The sequence below is a fragment of the Palaemon carinicauda genome, chromosome 1 (assembly GCF_036898095.1).
Source record: "Palaemon carinicauda isolate YSFRI2023 chromosome 1, ASM3689809v2, whole genome shotgun sequence".
Lineage (NCBI taxonomy): Eukaryota > Metazoa > Arthropoda > Malacostraca > Decapoda > Palaemonidae > Palaemon > Palaemon carinicauda.
In genome coordinates this window covers 301,188,387-301,208,617 of record NC_090725.1, presented here as the reverse complement: position 1 = coordinate 301,208,617, position 20,231 = coordinate 301,188,387, and the positions used below count along the sequence as shown (strand labels likewise).

At 46.5% G+C, this 20,231-nt stretch overlaps 1 protein-coding gene across 1 annotated transcript in view; it reads right to left on the bottom strand.

The window, feature by feature from the left end:
- LOC137658262 (NBAS subunit of NRZ tethering complex-like) overlaps positions 1-20,231 on the bottom strand; it is an 85,453-nt gene that overhangs the window by 55,560 nt on the left and 9,662 nt on the right. Inside the window, exon 2 of the mRNA XM_068392938.1 lies at positions 14,710-14,846. Coding sequence (XP_068249039.1) covers positions 14,710-14,846 — 137 coding nt within the window. The remainder of the gene's footprint in view (positions 1-14,709; positions 14,847-20,231) is intronic.

The window sequence follows — 20,231 nt, the reverse complement described above, 5'->3', positions numbered from 1 at the left end:
AACATCTTCTGGATGACGAGCAGGGCTTGATCTATTCTGGGGGCCGACGGAAAAGCCCGAAAAACTGGACTGTGAATCTCCATCCCTAAATACAGAATAGTTTGGGATGGGATCAGTTGGGACTTTTCCAAGTTGACAAGGAGTCCCAATTCCTTGGTCAGATCTAGAGTCCAATTGAGATCCTTCAGACAGCGATGACTGGAAGAGGCTCTGAGAAGCCAGTCGTCCAAATAAAGGGAGGCTCGGATGTCCGATAAATGGAGGAATTTTGCCACATTCCTCATAAGCCTCGTAAACACGAGAGGAGCTGTGCTTAGGCCAAAGCACAGGGCCCGAAACTGGTACACCACATCGTCGAAGACGAATCTCAGAAAAGGTTGGGAATCTGAGTGAATGGGGATGTGGAAGTAAGCGTCCCTTAGGTCGAGAGAGACCATCCAGTCTCCCTTTCTGACCGCTGCTAAGACTGACTTTGTGGTCTCCATGGTGAACTTCGTCTTTGTGACAAAGACATTCAGAGCACTGACGTCTAGCACCGGTCTCCAACCTCCTGTCTTCTTTGGTACTAGGAAGAGACGGTTGTAAAACCCCGGTGATTGAAGGTCCGAGACTTTGACCACCGCTCCCTTCTCTAGTAAAAGAGACACTTCCAGTTTCAGGGCTTGTCTCTTTGCTTCCTCTCGGTACCTGGGAGAGAGATCGATGGGGGACGTCGCTAGAGGAGGTCTGCGTACAAAAGGGATTTTGTACCCCTCTCTGAGCAACCTCACAGATTGTTGATCTGCGCCTCTCTTCTCCCAGGCTTGCCAGAAGTTCTTGAGTCTGGCACCTACTGCTGTCTGAAGTTGCGGGCAGTCAGACTCTGCCCCGCGAGGACTTGGATCCTTTCCTCTTTCCTTTCTTCCCTTCGGTACGAGCACCTCCCCTGCTGGGGGCTCTGCCACGAAAATGCGGATAAACCTGGACGCTGGAGTGTCTATCCTAGGTCTAGCAGACAAGGCAGGCAAAGGGGGAACTTTGCGAGCCGAGGACGCAACTAAATCGTGGGTGTCCTTCTGCACTAAAGACAAGGCAATTTCCTTAACTAAGACTTCAGGAAACAAGCACTTAGACAAGGGCGCAAAGAGTAGCTCAGATCTTTGACATGGCGTCACTCCTGCTGAAAGAAAAGAGCACAGAGACTCTCGTTTCTTTAGGACTCCTGACGTGAATGAGGCGGCAAGTTCGTTGGATCCACCACGGACGGCCTTGTCCATGCAGGACATAATGAGTAAGGAAACATCCCTATCGGCAGATGAGATTTTCCTACTCAGGGCTCCCAAACACCAGTCCAGGAAGTTAAAAACTTCAAACGCCCTAAAGATGCCTTTAAGAAGGTGGTCCAGGTCCGAAGATGACCAACAGATCTTCGAGCGTCTCATGGCAAGGCGGCGGGGAGAGTCTACAAGACTTGAGAAGTCGCCCTGGGCAGAGGCAGGAACTCCCAAGCCGAGAACTTCTCCTGTGGCATACCAGACGCTATATCTAGACGAGAGTTTAGATGGGGGGAAGGCAAAGGCCGTCTTCCCTAAACTCCTCTTGGTCTCTAACCAATCGCCTAACAGCCGTAAAGCTCTCTTGGATGAGCGAGAGAGAACGAGTTTCGTAAAGGCTGGCATGGCAGCAGGAACGCCTAAAACAAACTCAGACGGCGGCGAACGAGGAGCCACAGAGATAAAGTGTTCAGGGAACAACTCTTTAAAAACAAGCATGACTTTTTTAAAGTCCATAGATGGTGGAACTGCTTTAGGCTCATCTAAATCTGAAGGCTGATCCTCAGGCTGTGGTTCAGCAACGTCCTCATCTGAAAGTTCCTCATCTGATAACTGATGAGAAAACGGCAAAGGGGTAGGCAACGTTTGACCCGCAGCGTCCGGCCGCACTGGTGCATACGTGACGGAGCAGGACGCAGCGTCCTGAAACTGCTGAACAGTCTGGGAACTGACAACAACAACAGGTGCGCGAGGACGCACAGCGTCCACCCGAGACTGTTTAGACCGTCTGGGTTGTGCAGTCAACACCATACTGGGTTGCGGAGGTTGACGCACCGCGTCAAAACAAGTCAACTTTGATGGTTGGTGAACGTCCTGAACGTCACCAGTCGCATCAGTGAGTTGCCTAACGTCAACGTGCGGCTGGAAATCCACACGGGACCGCATCGGGGGAGGTACAACCCCAACTGGTTGACGCGAGAAAGCTACATCAACGTCAACAGGACGCACAACAGAACGCTTGGAAGGCTGACGGCCAGTATCTCCATGAGAAAAACGGCTAGGGTCAACGGAAACCTTCTCTGCGTTGTAGTCTTCCATAAGGGACGCAAGCTTAGACTGCATGTCTTGCAGTATCACCCATTTAGGGTCTACGGAAGCGGGTGCGGTAACAGACGGGGTTAGCGACTGAGACGGCACAACTTTGCCTTTCTTAGGCGGCGAGCAGTCATCAGATGACGGCAACGGGTCCGAACTGTCCCAGTGACTACAACCGGGACGTTGGACTTGTCCTGAAGGGACCGACTTGCGTTTCATAGGTCTAGAGACCTTGCTCCATGGTTTCTTACGTGAAACGCCTTCGGACGACGAGGTAAAAATGGGCTCTCTCGTCTTATGGTAGGGGCGATCTTGACGAGATACGCCTGATACCAAAGAGGGAACGTCTGTTCGCTGATCAAGGCCTCTCGAACCCATAAGTCGTACGACATTGCTTCTCCCCTGGGCTTGGGAGCTTGCAAGAGGTCCCGGACTAGGTGAACGACAGGCACGAACAGAAGAACCCTCGGTCGCAACACTGTTCACAACACTTTGCGTAACACTAGGCACTTTCCCACTTTCCGCCGTGGCACTTTGGCACTTGAGTTCCTTCACGTCCGCCATGAGTTGATTACGGTCACTTGCTAAAGCCTCAACTCTCTCCCCCAAGGCATGAATAGCACGCAACATGTCTTGCATAGACGGTTCCTGAGTGCTAGGAGGGGGGTTAGGAACAACCACTACAGGGGAAGGATTAGGTTCAGGGGCATGTGGAGAGGAAAAATCTACGGACCTAGAAGAACTTCTCCTTACCCTATCTCTCTCTAGTCTGCGTGTATATTTATCAAATTCGATCCAATCGAATTCCGAAAGGCCCACGCATTCCTCACATCGATCTCCCAATTGACAGGTTTTACCCCGACAATTGGAACAAACAGTGTGAGGGTCGAGAGAAGCCTTTGGAAGACGCCTATTACAGTCCCTAGCATTACACTTTCGAAACTTAGGAACTTGAGAAGGGTCAGCCATTTTGAATTAGTCAAAGAAAATTCCAAAAACGATCTAAGTCATCAACAAATAATCCGATTCAAAAAAAGAGTTCAAGAGTTTATGTTGAAGAAAAACACCTGTACTGCGAAAGCTCAAACCAAATTAAAGTACTTCACCAAATATGATGGGAAAACTCCAGGTTCTACAGCGAGTAAAAGTACGTCTTGTCGTCAACGTCGACAGAGAAGAATTGAAGGTTTTGTTTACATCCGAGAGTGGTATCTGGCCGACAGTTGGCGCTGGTGGGCACACCCGCAACCTGCATAGCGATCGCTCGCGAGTTTTTTAAGTATGTTGTCTGTCGAGCCGCAGAGTTGCAGCTATTATATATTCACCGGCTAAGTTAAATATTTAAAAGTTGAATCTTTTAGAGATAGCATTGCAGAGTCAACAAATAACCCAGTATATCTAAACTCAATTATCACCCAACACTAGTTCCATCAAGGATATGGAAATTATCTCAAACCTGAGGTCATGAGCAGAAAGGTACTGGGTTTTGGCCACAAATTTAGGCAAAGAACTAAAGAAGACCTCCTTCCAACCCTCTGAGTGGGTAATTGCTCAGAGAGAGCATGCAGCACTACTTCCATCAAGGATATGGAAAATATCTCGAACCTGAGGTCATGGGCAGACAGGTTCTGGGTTTTGGCCACAAATTAAGGCAAAGAACTAAAGAAGACCTCATTTCAACCCTCTGTGTGGGTGATTGCTCAGAGAGGGCATGCAACTCACCTACTCATTTAACCAATGCCAAGGTTAGTAAACAGATAAATCTTGACATTTAAATTTGGCAACCTTCTCAAAGGCTCATACAGGATAATGGTGAGAGACTTATGACATGAGTCAACTCCCAATCCATGGGCCCGACGTCCAGGAAAGGGCAAGGTTGCTTTGAGCTCCTCTCTAAATACACTACTAAGCTCCCATGAAGAGCAGGGTTTTCCGATCTAGCTGGAGTAGAACGTCCAAGCAAAGCAGCGCGCTCATCGGTAAATGACAATAGATGAATCAAAGTAAAAACCCTACGCCCTCCAGGACATGTTGCTCGCGAATGCATGCAGTGGCAGGGGAGGACACAACTCGCTCTGAAGATATGAGAAAGCAAATGCAATCATCTTTAATAAAATAACCAATTTATTTCTTCCGAGAAGAACTTATTTCTCCCAATGCAGTCTTCTTCGTAGAACTCATAGAGGGTTGGTCAATCACAGAGGTCTAACCCAAGGGGGAAATATCAGCTGGCAGCTTGAGTTCAGACATAATGTCAAGGTCAGACAACGCTAAAGCATTATTCACCATCGATGGATTAAGTGCCAAGGCTAACTCTTCTTTACAATACTACTCTCGAGAGAGAGGCTCACATGTTACACTTGGGGAAATATGAGTCTCCTAGCCTTGAGACTTGTCAGAGAGTTAATTCATCACCATTCTTGTCCATCTTATCTCCCTGAGACCAAAGGTAAAGGGTCAGGGGACAGAGTAGAGAGAGTTGAAGGAAGAGGTCTAGCCAATTTATTCGACCTCGAGGATGAGCCTGAGTGAGAGGAGTCTTGCTTAGCAACTTTCTACCCCCCACTGAGAGGGTAACCAACCACTCCCTACATTTCTCACAGGGAGAATCCAAGGAACATACATGATGGCCCCTACAAGAAGGGCAGAAGCAGGGCGAGACTTCCCACCACAGTAAGTACGGTCATACTTCTCGATACAAAAGAATCTGCTTACGAAATTTTCACGCTACGAAACGAGGTACAAAGAATTTTACGACCCGCATCACGAAAAATGTTTCATGCAACGAAAGGAGGTATGGTACGAGAGCCCGACCACGTGCAAAACTTGATCTTAAAATGTGCGCACTTCCAGCCCATGAACTCGCCCCCATCGTCTAGCACTCCCATTGATTATTTCCCTACTCAGATGCTAGTTACCATAAGATCCTGCTCACCTATTGGTCAGCATTTATTGTACAGTATCTCATCATGCATCTACACATTGGCATTCCTTTTTATTTTCGGTTCGGCAGCGGTATCGTACGCATTGACTTTGTGTTTGTGATTTCTCTTTCATGAATACTGTACTGCTTCGTGTTCCAATATTGTTACTTTATTAGCCATGGGTCCAAAGAAAGTTGCTGATGTGCAGGAAATGAAGAGGAGAAGGCTTTCTTTGGAGACGAAGATGGAAATAGTCAAGAAATACAAGGCTGGCATGCAGTTAAGTGTGATCACGAAGGAGTATGGCTGAAATCGGTCTACGATAGGAACGATCCTGAAACAGAAGGAAGCCATCAAAGCCGCATCACCTTCTAAGGGCGTGACTATTTTCTCAAGCAAGAGGAGCTACGTCCACAATGAGATGGAGAGAGTGCTGCTTGTCTAGATTAAGGACAAGGAAATCGCTGGAAACAAGATCACCGAAGCGATAATTTGCCAGAAGGCCAGCACCATTTTCAGTGACTTCATGCATGCTCAGGCCGAAGCCGACACAGGAGAAGGGATATCAAAGTAGGCACCCCCATTATTCAAGGTTTCTCGGGGGGTGGTTTCAAAAATTTAGGAGACTGTCTGGCATTCATTCGGTGGTGCGTTATTAGGAGGCTGCAAGCTTGTACATAAAAGCAGTCAAAGCCTTTGTTAGGATGTTCAACAAGTTGACTGTCCGGGAAGGCTACAGTCCCTAGCAAGTCTTAAACTATGACAAAAATGTTATTTTCATTAGTAAAATAAATTTTTGAATATACTTACCCGATGATCATGTAGCTGTCAACTCCGTTGCCCGACAGAAATCTACGGTCGGGATACGCCAGCGATCGCTATCCAGGTGGGGGTGTACACAACAGCGCCATCTGTGAGTAGGTACTCAAGTACTTCTTGTCAACAAGAACTCAATTTTCTCCTCGGTTCACTGGTTCTCTATGGGGAGGAAGGGCGGGTTCTTTAATTCATGATCATCGGGTAAGTATATTCAAAAATTTATTTTACTAATGAAAATAACATTTTTCAATATTAATCTTACCCGATGATCATGTAGCTGATTCACACCCAGGGTGGTGGGTGGAGACCAGCATACATGTTAACAAAGAAGCTAAGTATCCCGTATTTCATTTTATCAGTTATTCAAAATAACAAACATAAAATAAATAAGTACCTGGTAAGGAAGTCGACTTGAACTATTACTCTGCCTTTTTTAAGTACGTCTTCCTTACTGAGCCTAGCGGTCCTCTTAGGATGCTGAACGACTCCTAGGTGCTGAAGTATAAAGGGCTGCAACCCATACTAAAGGACCTCATCACAACCTCTAACCTAGGCGCTTCTCAAGAAAGAATTTGACCACCCGCCAAATCAACCAGGATGCGGAAGGCTTCTTAGCCTACCGTACAACCAAAAGAACAACAATAAAAAGTATTCAAGAGAAAGGTTAAAAAGGTTATGGGATTATGGGAATGTAGTGGCTGAGCCCTCACCTACTACTGCACTCGCTGCTACGAATGGTCCCAGGGTGTAGCAGTTCTCGTAAAGAGACTGGACATCTTTGAGATAGAATGATGCGAACACTGACTTGCTTCTCCAATAGGTTGCATCCATAACACTCTGCAGAGAACGGTTCTGTTTGAAGGCCACTGAAGTAGCAACAGCTCTCACTTCATGTGTCCTTACCTTCAGCAAGGCAAGGTCTTCTTCCTTCAGATGAGAATGTGCTTCTCTAATCAGAAGCCTGATGTAGTAAGAAACTGCGTTCTTAGACATCGGTAGAGAAGGCTTCTTGATAGCACACCATAAAGCTTCTGATTGTCCTCGTAATGGCTTTGACCTTCTTAAATAGTACCTAAGAGCTCTAACTGGGCAAAGTACTCTCTCTAGTTCGTTCCCCACCAAGTTGGACAGGCTTGGGATCTCGAACGACTTAGGCCAAGGACGGGAAGGAAGCTCGTTTTTAGCCAAAAAACCGAGCTGCAAGGAACATGTAGCCGTTTCAGATGTAAAACCTATGTTCCTGCTGAAGGCGTGGATCTCACTTACTCTTTTAGCTGTTGCTAAGCACACGAGGAAAAGAGTTTTTAATGTGAGGTCCTTAAAAGAGGCTGATTGGAGCGGTTCAAATCTTGATGACATTAGGAACCTTAAAACCACGTCTAGATTCCAGCCTGGAGTGGACAACCGACGTTCCTTTGAGGTCTCAAAAGACCTAAGGAGGTCCTGTAGATCTTTGTTGGTGGAAAGATCCAAGCCTCTGTGGCGGAATACCGCTGCCAACATACTTCTGTAACCCTTGATCGTAGGAGCTGATAGGGATCTTACGTTCCTTAGATGTAACAGGAAGTCAGCAATCTGGGTTACAGTGGTACTGGTTGAGGAAACTGCATTGGCCTTGCACCAGCTACGGAAGACTTCCCATTTAGATTGATAGACTCTGAGAGTGGATGTCCTCCTTGCTCTGGCAATCGCTCTGGCTGCCTCCTTCGAAAAGCCTCTAGCTCTTGAGAGTCTTTCGATAGTCTGAAGGCAGTCAGACGAAGAGCGTGGAGGTTTGGGTGTACCTTCTTTACGTGAGGTTGACGCAGAAGGTCCACTCTTAGAGGAAGAGTCCTGGGAACGTCGACTAGCCATTGCAGTACCTCGGTGAACCATTCTCTCGCGGGCCAGAGGGGAGCAACCAACGTCAGCCGTGTCCCTTTGTGAGAGGCGAACTTCTGAAGTACCCTGTTGACAATCTTGAACGGCGGGAACGCATACAGGTCGAGATGGGACCAATCCAGCAGAAAGGCATCCACGTGAACTGCTGCTGGGTCTGGAATCGGAGAACAATACATCGGGAGCCTCTTGGTCATCGAGGTAGCGAATAGATCTATGGTTGGCTGACCCCACAGGGCCCATAGTCTGCTGCAAACATTCTTGTGAAGGGTCCACTCTGTGGGGATGACCTGACCCTTCCGGCTGAGGCGATCTGCCATGACATTCATATCGCCCTGAATGAACCTCGTTACCAGCGAAAGCTTTCGATCTTTTGACCAAATGAGGAGGTCCCTTGCGATCTCGAACAACTTCCTCGAATGAGTCCCTCCCTGCTTGGAGATGTAAGCCAAGGCTGTGGTGTTGTCGGAGTTCACCTCCACCACCTTGTTTAGCTGGAGGGACTTGAAGTTTATCAAGGCCAGATGAACCGCCAACAACTCCTTGCAATTGATGTGAAGTGTCCTTTGCTCCTGATTCCATGTGCCCGAGCATTCCTGTCCGTCCAGTGTCGCACCCCAGCCCGTGTCCGATGCGTCCGAGAAGAGACGGTGGTCGGGGGTCTGAACAGCCAATGGTAGACCTTCCTTGAGAAGAATGCTGTTCTTCCACCACGTTAGAGTAGACCTCATCTCTTCGGAAACAGGAACTGAGACCGTCTCTAGCGTCATGTCCTTTATCCAGTGAGCAGCTAGAAGATACTGAAGGGGGCGGAGGTGGAGTCTCCCTAACTCGATGAACAGGGCCAGCGATGAAAGTGTCCCTGTTAGACTCATCCACTGCCTGACTGAACATCGGTTCCTTCTCAGCATGCTCTGGATGCATTCTAGGGCTTGATTGATCCTTGGGGCCGACGGAAAAGCCCGAAAAGCTCGACTCTGAATCTCCATACCCAGATAGACAATGGTCTGGGATGGGACGAGCTGGGACTTCTCTATATTGACCAGGAGGCCCAGTTCCTTGGTCAGATCCATAGTCCATCTGAGATTCTCCAGACAGCGACGACTTGTTGGAGCTCTTAAAAGCCAGTCGTCTAAATAGAGGGAGGCTCTGATGTCTGCCAAGTGAAGGAATTTCGCAATATTCCTCATCAGTCTGGTAAACACAAGAGGTGCCGTGCTTAGGCCAAAGCACAGGGCTTGGAACTGGTACACAACCTTTCCAAAGACGAACCTTAGGAAAGGTTGGGAGTCTGGATGGATGGGGACGTGAAAGTACGCGTCTTTCAGGTCTAACGAGACCATCCAGTCCTCCTGCCTGACCGCTGCTAGGACCGACTTCGTCGTCTCCATCGTGAACGTCTGCTTGGTGACAAAAGCATTGAGAGCACTGACGTCCAGCACCGGTCTCCAACCTCCTGTCTTCTTCGCTACCAGGAAGAGACGGTTGTAGAAGCCCGGGGATTGATGGTCCCGGACTATGACTACCGCTTCCTTTTGTAGCAAGAGCGACACCTCTTGTAGCAACGCTAGCCTCTTGTCCTTCTCCTTGTAGTTGGGAGAGAGGTTGATGGGAGATGTAGCTAGAGGGGGACTGCGGCAGAACGGAATTCTGTATCCCTCCCTTAGCCACTTGACAGACTGAGCGTCTGCACCTCTGCTCTCCCAAGCTTGCCAGAAGGTCTTGAGTCTGGCTCCCACTGCTGTCTGGAGAGGAAGAAAGTCAGAACTTGCCTTTTGCGGACTTGGAACCCTTCTTGGATTTGCCACGGTGACTGTCGGCACGGGTACCTCCTCTGCTGGAGGTTCTGCCACGAAAGGGCGGGATGAACCGAGTTGCAGGAGTGTCCACTGCTGCAGGGCGGAAGGGTCTAGGCACGGAAGGTAAGGTTTTAGCCTTACGTGCAGAAGATGCCATCAGATCATGGGTATCCTTCTGGATAAGAGAGGCAGCCATCCCCTTAATCAGCTCCTCCGGAAACAGACACTTGGAGAGAGGAGCAAACAACAACTCTGACTTCTGGCAAGGAGTGATACCAGCCAATAAGAAGGAGCAAAGATGTTCTCTCTTCTTGAGCACTCCCGACACGTACGAAGCCGCAAGTTCACCAGACCCATCCCGGATGGCTTTGTCCATGCTGGACATGATCAGCATGGCAGAGTCCCTATCTGAAGGGGAAGTCTTCCTGCTTAAGGCTCCCAAACACCAATCGAGGAAGTTGAAGATCTCGAAGGCACGAAAGACTCCCTTCAACAGATGATCCATATCGGAAAAGGACCAGCAGATCTTCGATCGTCTCATAGCCAACCTGCGGGGAGAGTCAACCAGACTTGAGAAGTCGCCCTGGGCAGAGGCAGGAACTCCCAAGCCGGGTTCCTCTCCCGTGGCATACCAGACGCTCGACTTGGAAGCAAGCTTGGTAGGCGGAAAGATGAATGCAGTCTTTCCCAGTTGCTTCTTGGAATGCAACCACTCTCCCATAACCCTCAAAGCTCTCTTAGAAAATCGTGCGAGAACAAGCTTGGTGAAAGCAGGCGCAGCAGACTGCATGCCCAGAGCAAACTCGGAGGGAGGAGAGCGAGGGGTTGCAGACACAAACTGCTCAGGATACAAGTCCCTGAACAAGGCAAGGACTTTACGAAAGTCTAAGGAGGGAGGCGTAGACTTGGGCCCTTCAAAGTCAGAGTGTGGCTCATCCAAGTGTGCAGCTTCGTCATCTGATACTCCATCATCCGAAAGCTGAGTAGGAAGTGGCAAAGGTAGAGCAGAAAGCTGAACGGCTGAATCCGGCAGAACGGGTGCATGCGTAGCTGCGGATCCAACATCATGCCGCTGCTGGTCTGTCTGCGAGCTGGCAACAACAAAAGCAGAGTGCTGGTGCGTGGGTGGGGCTGCGGTGGGTTGCGGAGCATGCTGTATGGTATGCGGAGCATGCTGTATGGTATGCGGCGCATGCCGCATGGGTTGCGGAGAAAGCTGCATAGTGCTGGAACCCGGCAGCTCTACAGCAGCAAGAACATGCGTCTGGCAGGGAGGACTGCGCATCGGTGGTGGAGCTCTCACAGGTGGAGTGTGGAAGCAGGCAGCCGCAGTATCTGCTGAGCGCACAACCTCGGCGGGTTGTAGGTTAACAGGTGCAATGTTAACCTTCTCAGCATGATACTCCTGCATGAATGCCGCAAGCTGAGACTGCATAGTCTGCAGCATGGACCACTTAGGGTCTACCGTGGTTGGAGCAACAACAGACGGAGCAGAGGCCTGTTGTGGAACCACTCTACCTCTCTTGGGAGGTGTGCAGTCATCAGATGACTGCAGCGAGTCCGAACTGACCCAGTGGCTACACCTGGGCCGTTGGACTCGCTCGGAAGGGACCTTACGTAGAGCGGTCGTGAGACCTTGGTCCATCGTTTCCTCCTGGAAACTTCTTCCACAGACGAGGAATGTAAGGGCTCATTCGTCTGTTTGTGGATGGGACGATCTTGAACAGATACGTCCGCAACCACTGAGGATACATCCGTGCGCCGATCAAGGCCTGCCGAACCCTTTGGTCCTTCGACATTGCTTCTCCCCTGGGCTTGGGAGCTTGCAAGAGGTCCCGGACTGGGAGGACGACTGGCACGCACAGATGTACCCTCATGCGCAACACTGACACTGACACTTTTCACATCACTAGCACTAACACTTCCCACTGCACTTTTCGCTTTCAGCTCTCTGACATCTGCCAAGAGCTGATTACGGTCATTAGCCAATGACTCCACTCGGTCACCTAGAGCCTGAATGGCACGCAACATATCCGCCATGGATGGCTGAGCACTAGTAGCAGGTTCGGGAGTCACCACCACAGGGGAAGGAAAAGGTTGAGGGGCATGGGGAGAGGAAAAATCCACAGAGCGAGAAGAACTCCTCCTGATTCTCTCCTTCTCTAACCTACGTGCATTTTTGAGGAATTCGTTAAAATCGAATTCCGAAAGCCCAGCACATTCCCCACATCGATCTTCCAATTGACAGGTTTTACCCCTACAATTGAAACAAACGGTGTGAGGATCTAAAGAGGCCTTCGGAAGACGCCTAGCACAAGTCCTAACACTACACTGCCTGTATTTAGGGACTTGAGACTGGTCAGACATCTTGAATTTAGAAGTAGTCAAGGGGGAATTCCAAAATCTAGCAAAGTTCGTTAACAACTAATCCAAATTAATTCCAAAAGCTTGCTAAGCTAATGATAAAGCTTCCTGAATAGCGAAGGCTAAACTCTAGAGTAAATACATCACCAAAACGTGAACAACAACTCCAGAATCAACAGCGTATCCAAGTAGGTCTTGCCGGCGGCACGACAGAGGAAAAATTGAGTTCTTGTTGACAAGAAGTACTTGAGTACCTACTCATAGATGGCGCTGTTGTGTACACCCCCACCTGGATAGCGATCGCTGGCGTATCCCGACCGTAGATTTCTGTCGGGCAACGGAGTTGACAGCTACATGATCATCGGGTAAGATTAATATTGAAAACTGGGCTTTTCTGGAAGAAAATGCCTCATTACATGTTCATCACGGAAGAAAAGAAGTTACCCGGGAATAAGCCTATGAAGGACAGGCTTACCCTTGCACTCTGTGCAAATGCTAGAGGGGATTGTAAAGTGAAACCCCTGCTGGTGTATCACTCCGACACTCCAAGCCTTCAAGTCCCACAAAGTGATGAAGGAGAAGCTTCAGGTGTTGTGGAGGGCTAATACAAATGCCTGGGTAACAAGAACCTTGTTTACCGAGTGGGTAAACCTTTGCTTCGGCCCGAGTGGGAAAAAATATTTAGAAGCGAAGTACCTCCCACTGAAATGCCTGTTGGTGTTGGACAATGCCCCTGCTCACTCTACTGGCCTTGAGGAAGATATCCCAGCAGAGTATTCCTTCATCAAGGTTCTCTATCTTCTGCCTAACATCACCCCTTCGTGAATCTTGGAAGGAGCATTTTGATATTGTGATATGCTTCAAAATGATTGATAGAGCTTGGCAAGAGGTTTTGAGGCACACCTTGAACTCAGCATGGAAGAATCTTTGGCCTGATGCTGTCTCCGCACGAGATTTCAAGGGCTTCCACGCAGACCAAGCTGAAGCCGATTCCAAAAATGTTGTTGATCCCGAGCCTGTTGCTCAATCAGAGGTTGCTAAAATCGATACACTCGGGACATTCATGGACCTGGAAGTTGATAAGGCCGAAATCAATGAGCTTATCGAGGAGCACCAAGAGGAACTTACAACAGCTGACCTGAAGGAGTTGGACGCCATGCAAGTGAACAAAGTTCAGGAACAGTTCCCTAGCAGCGAGGGGGAGGAGGATGACCCTATGACCACGGCAGAAATAAAGGAAGCTCTAACTTGCTACCATAAAATGGCGGCTGTTGTCGAAAGGACATATCCAGAAAAACGTTGTCACAGATCGTGCACTTGAATATTCAAGACATTTGCTCGAGTCATTTCAGGAACATTTTAAGCAGGCAGAAACAAGCTTTCTTGGATAATTTCTTTTAAAAAGAGGCCTTCGGTAATAGAAGGCTAAGAGGAAGATAAAAGTAAAACAAAATGAAAGAAAAGTGGCAGTGATGAAGAAAATAGGTAATTAATTTTAGAAAATATAAAACTTGAAAAAAGAAAAAATTAGAAAAAGGCAAAAAAAAAAAATTCTATTTTAAGTTTATCCTAAAATTTAATGTTAATGCTTTCTGCCATTTATTAATCTGTTTTGTATTGTAGAGTCAGGTGTTTATGTTTTCTGTCACTTGTTAATGTTTTCTGTCGTTTGTCATAGTCCTCTACTGCCCAGACCCTTCGTTCTTGGACGTTGCCTCACTCCAAATGTAAGGTTCCACACTTTAGTTACAGTATTCTTTGCTGTTTGCTCTGATTATAAATTTCCTTTACAGGTTATAAATGATCCAAGTGATTGTACAGTAATTCGTCGAGTACTGTATAGTGGAGTGTATTCTTCTTATAATCACCTAATGTGGCGTTTTGTATGGCCTGGGATGAATTAGGCTATTTACATGCAAAAGGCGCTCAAAACACGAAAAAATCACGGTACGAAAGCCACTACAGAACCAATTAATTTTGTGTTGCGAGGCATTACTGTACAGTAATTACTTGCTAGCGTCGACACCTTGTCATAAGTTTTAGCTACAGAGTTCCAGTACCACTTGAACCAATCTATTTAAAGGACAAAGGTTTGTACAGTATTTGTGTAGGAACAAACACTTTCAGTATAACAAACAAATATAAGAAAAGATCAAATAGTTGAAGAAAGCAACAATACATCCGTATTGATTGCGGCCAAAGACAAAGGTGGCGAGTCTATGACAAACGAGTGAGCAGACCTTCACCCTTGTACTATCTGTCGACTAAAATTCAAAAGGTGTTCCAGCTCCACTAAAGACGTCTATTTTAAGGAACATGAGATTTGTTTACATGTAGGAAAACACCTTATTACCATACAGTACTACATGTTACTAAAGTAAACTTAAAGCAAATGCAAGATATAATTTTACAGCTGAACTAATCACTATCATACCATGAAAAAAAGTTTAACATAAAAGTTATGATACATTATAGTACAGTATAGCATTAATATGCATGAAAAATTTAGTTATCAAATTCACTTTTCTCTCCAAAGGCACCATTACTTAACTGATAAATTACATCTTTAGAACTCACTTTGCTAAGTCTGGTGGGACTGCTGGCGATGACCTGACATAAGCCCATAGTGATGATGCTAATGCCCAGATGTTGGCTGGAGTTTGTGTTATGGTCCGGTAAAAGAAGTTCCCTCCAAGACTAATGACACCACCTCCCTGAAACAAATTTTTGCAATATAGAAAATGTAAAACTTATCACCAAGTCTTAATTAGTCTAAAGTGAGGACATTAAATAGTTTCCTAGCTTCTTTGCAAATCAGCTCTTCAGGTTTTGCTCCAAGTCCATAAAAGACTACAGTAATATGATTCTAATTGTCAATGTGTGCATTGTGGCATGTATAATTCCACTCAATATTACAAAAATTTTATCTATTGTTTGTATTAAATACAGTACAGCATAGTAATATCTCACCCTATGTAACCGATAGATTTCAGAAGCCCCAACGTCAATATGTGACGTGTCAGATTTTTGCCCTATAAAGCGACTTACAGTCCACATACAAATACAGAAAATGAAACCCTATAAAGATACTTACATTCCACATACATATACAGAAAATTTAAAGGTACTTAAATCCTATCATTTCTTAAACAGATACCTACTCTAATAACCTTTCATTTTAAGTACAACACAGTACAGCACAGCACTTCATTATTGTGCGAGGTTGTACGTGCAGTTCGGGAAAGAAGAGAACAGTTCTCTAAATGTATCTTCAGGCAGGAATAGAAGGTCTGAGTGCTATTCTCCTTGCTGCCACTGCAAAGTTATCAGGGTCATCAACAGATCTCTTAATGCCCTTCTTAAGAATTAGTCTCCTTATCAGACAGGAGGAGGGAAACACATACACGTCCCCCAGATGTAAGAGGGCCTCTAGTAGAAGTGCCTGGTTATCAAGTACTGGTTAACAGTACTCTAGAAACTTCTGGGCACCAGACATCCTAAACCGACATCTCGTCAACAACTCCCGCCAGGGTCAGGACTTAAATGACTAACTGAGGGAGAGAAAGTTACCTCAAAGCCCACTACTGTATTTGAGTCCACCTGCTCAGAATGACTGCCAGTTAGTTTTTCTTGCCCACACTGAGTCGGTTTGCCAAGGGCAATAGAGTTTGTCTCATGTCCAACTCCATCTTCTAACAGATAGACAAAAAGTAGTCGTGCAAAGAATATCTTTGTCTAGGTGTTCTATGGTGTGCTAAGAACACCCTTGTCTGTACTCTCCCACTATCATGTTTTGATAAAAACACTATGATGTGACTAGAAAGAAGTTATTGGAAGAGATTAAAAACCAGGAACACTGCACTCAAATCCAGGAAGTAAATTGCAAGGCACTGCTGATAGGTGTCGGAACATAGGTCAGTGGCCATGTGTCGCAACAGGTGAGCACCCGCCCCTTTCTTTCGATGCATCCCCCAACAGCAATAAATGGGAGGAAGTAGAGATAAGGTCTACTCCCCCGAGGAGGCTGGTAATTTTTTACCTCCCAACTCAGGACTCACTTTCGCTCTATTCATATTGGACTAGTAAGTCCGCAGAATCTCTGCTAATGCTCAAGGTTTTCAGTTACCACTAACTTACTTACTGAAGTGCCGTGTCCTGGACATTGGCGGTCAGTCGCCTCCACCTCTCCCTGTCTCTCACCATTTTTATCATTCATTTGGTGTCTAATTACCCTCCACAATACTGTACTGTACATGTACTTTGTCCTCTGCCTACCCATTGATCTCCTCCCCTCTATCCTCCCAGTGAGTCATAAGTGATCTATTCTCTCTTTTGATGTGCCAAACAAAGCTCAATTGCTTATTTCTTATTGCCTTTAACATTGCTCTCTGCACTCCAAGTCTTGTCATTTCCTCCTCTTTTGTTACTCTGTCCATCCATAATATTCTGAGCATCCTCTTGTAAAACATCTCTGCTGTATTTAGCTTATTTCCTAGATCTCTTGTTATTGTCCACCTCTCCGATCCATAAGGGTAAACCATTTTGTTCTTAAAACTAATTCTTGTGTCTGCACCAATTCTATTTGTCAGTAGATTCTTCATGTTTTTAAAGGTATTTTTGGCTATCAGGATGCTCCTCTCTATTTCTCGTTTTGCTCTAGCATCTTCGAGTCACCATACTACCCAGGTAAAGAAAACATTTTTATTACTTTATTCTTTCATTGTTTATTCTTACATTTATTCTCAGTGTTTAGGAGAAACACCTGCTAGAATCAACCTCTCATCTAAGGGACGAGGAGAGTGCATGCATTGGCACTGACCCCAGTTACAACTAGAAAGAATATTATTGTGAATACTTGAGGAGTTGAGTGTAGGCCGGAGACTCATATCCTGTACTGTACTGGCAAATTATTTCTTGAAGGATGACACTATGTACATCCTTGGCAGATACCCACATTGATAATCAAGTCGATACAGTATCACTGAATGTCGAGTCAACAGAAGGAGGGAGAAAAAGAAGCGGGACGTGTCATCTCGCGCAAAGGATCAGGGTCATCCGAAAATCGGACCCTAGGGTCTCTCATTTATTCCCTACTTTCACGGCATCGTTCCCCCGCAAGACGGGTGAGAGGGATGCCCTTCCTAGCACGAACAGTCCCGACTTCTACTTGCCCTTAGTGTAGGTGCCAGAATACTCCCCAAAAACTACGCAGTTTTCAGGCTACCTAGATAGCCAACTACTCAGTACAGCAGCTAGTACTGCCCAAAGATTGTCTCTGTTAAAAACCCCAAATGGTCAGATGGTTCAATTGAGAGGAACAAGGATCATTTGACTCTCAAGCGAAAGGCCAACTCGCATCCAAGTGCCCGAGGGCGCCGAGAGGTTGACTAACAAGTAAACATTTGAAGTCTATCGCTAACGAGTCATGTGATCTGTTACAAGCAACTGTTTTTGTAAAGGGAGGATGAATCCTTCCCTTCCAACTGCCCTTGCTAGGATGGGAGTTGGCCGTGTATGCCCGTCCATGGACCGATAAACATTAGCGCAACGAGCTATCTCTAGTGGATCACAGCATTACAGTGAACGTCCCAAGTTGATCGCTGTCAACCTAACAATCTGTTCTCATGCTTGGGGGTACTCTCGTGTATGCTGTTCTACCTTATTTGGCTTCCTCTTGTTTTTTTGAAGTTTTTATAGTTTATATATGAGGGATCTAATTTAATGTTTTTACTGCTCTTGAAATATTTCCCATTGATTGTTTATTCTTCTCTTGTGGTAAACTGTATCTATTTCCTTGTGTCCTTTCCTCACTGGGTTATTTTTCCCTGTTGGAGCTCTTGGACTTATAGGATCTTGGTTTTCCAACTAGGGTTGTAGCCTACCTTGTAGTAATAATAATAATATTACATTTGTCAGGAAGGTAGTTGTGTGCACAAGTCTAACTATGGACCAATAAATGTAGACAGAAAAGTTACCTCTATAGAAGGTATATGTCCCCCAAATCTTACGGCAGGAATCTCCTGTGATGGATACCCAAGGCAGCCCAAAGATCATGGAGCAGTCCGAATGGTTCGTTGCGCCATTAGGCAGAGACAGCAAGGTGCCAAAGGTCAACATCATGCGATTGCCCTGAAGAGCTGTCTATTGCGTAGGGAGGAGAAGTCATTGGCAATAACCCAGAAGGATTATGTTTCACGAGATGGTTGAGCCACGGGCGGCACAATGGTTAGAGGCGGTGATCACAAGCTGTTGGCAGGCATCACCATGAGGGTATTCCAAAGAGCAATCCCGTAGGGTGTGGAGATCTGCAACAATAATCATGCAGGGTTGTCTTGCAAGACTTTTTGCCTGGGGCACAATGGTGAAGGGCGGAGGCTGCAGCCAGTCAGCACACATCCCCATCTGGCGGTAGGAAAGGCGAGCGCACATGCACAACCAAAGTAGCATGAGTCAACTTCACTATGGAGGTGTGAGCACGCAACCAAAGTTGCACATAGACCTTCGTCAGCAAGAGGAGTGATCCCATCTACTTTGATGACACTCGGTGGTTGGGTGCGAAACAGTGAATAAGACACTTAAGCAAGAGTAGGGTCTGTACATTCACGCCCTGAAGCTGCATGAAATGAAGCACGAACACTAGTCAACACTCCCGCAGGTAGGTTAGCAAGTAGCCTTGCGTGCATCTACAGGAGGAGGCACACGCTCGGATGGTGGCGAGCAAAGTTAGAAAGGCTTTCCTGCGTACCAATGCACAACAGGAGAGGAAGGCTTCTACCCAAAGTCCAAGGCAGAGGTCTCAAAGGGCCTGGCCTGTTGTGCACATTGTGGGAAGTGGCGGCCACGAGCGGTCAGCAGGCATCACCATCTGCAGCAATAACCCCAAAAGGTTTATCACTCACAAGACTCATTGTGTCCCGGGGGCACGATGGGAGAGGCAGCAACGACAAGCAGTCAGTAGGCATCATCATCTGGGTGCTCCAAAGAGCAGGAGTGAGCAATCCACGAATAAAGCACTTTTCTGAAACCCCATGGGGGGCGACCACTTTAATGAAAGGGCCTCACTAACGAACGAGAAAGGTGCTCAATACCGGGTGGAAAAGGTAGACGTTTCTTACGCTGTGGGACCTCAGCATACTGAGCGAACTCAGGTTGAGGGTACACCGTGTAATCAGCAAGCTTATTAGTCTGACCGTAGTCAGCTTCTGTTCACCTCGAAAGATCATCCGAATGGTTGCAACTCCGAGGAAAACCAGTCTACAACTGTTCACGTTCATGCGCTCGAGCTGCATGAATGAATGGAAGAACAGATGTAGAGGGCATTGCAGCCAAGGGCACGAAAAGCTCTAGATTCTAAAGGGTTACCCACCCCAGTTTCTAAGAGGAGAAAAATGGGATAGAAGCGATATTTTCAATACTTTGACTGGAGAATGCTCCAAATCAGAGAAATGCCCTTGGTTCTGAAAACCTGAAATAAAGGTATGGTGTTCACCAATGAGCACACTTGTAGGAGGAGTTGGTGATCTGTTAAAATCAGTATTATTATCTTATCATCATTATTATTAAAAGCCAAGCTATAGCCCTAGTTGGAAAAGTATGGGCTCTAACAGGGAAAAATAGCCCAGTGAAGAGAGGAAATAAGGAAATAAACAAACTACAAGGGAAGTAATAAACAATCAAAATAATATATTTTAAGAACAGTAACATTGAATTACATTTATATATATTCTGGAACTAAGGATACTTATACAGGCTCATGTTCAGTTTGTATCATGCGGGATCCAAAGGATCAATATCAGATAAATTAATCTTTACTATGACCAATGGGTGACTAATGCTTCACTAATCTGGAAAGTTATTAGGGCCATCATCCTCACAAACCAGAGTTGTGGGAACTAATATAAAGAGGGATCACAGAGGGAATGATTGTGCACCACACAAAAAAGTTTCCGTTTTATGCACTTAATAGAGGAATTTATGGCAGTAGATCTGTCTCTCTTAGCCGCCACCTTACAGCACGTCCGATACTATTCACACGCAGAGGGCGGCCACTCCCTGCAAAAATCCCATCGTGACTCTAAAGAACACTGCCTATCCTGCCA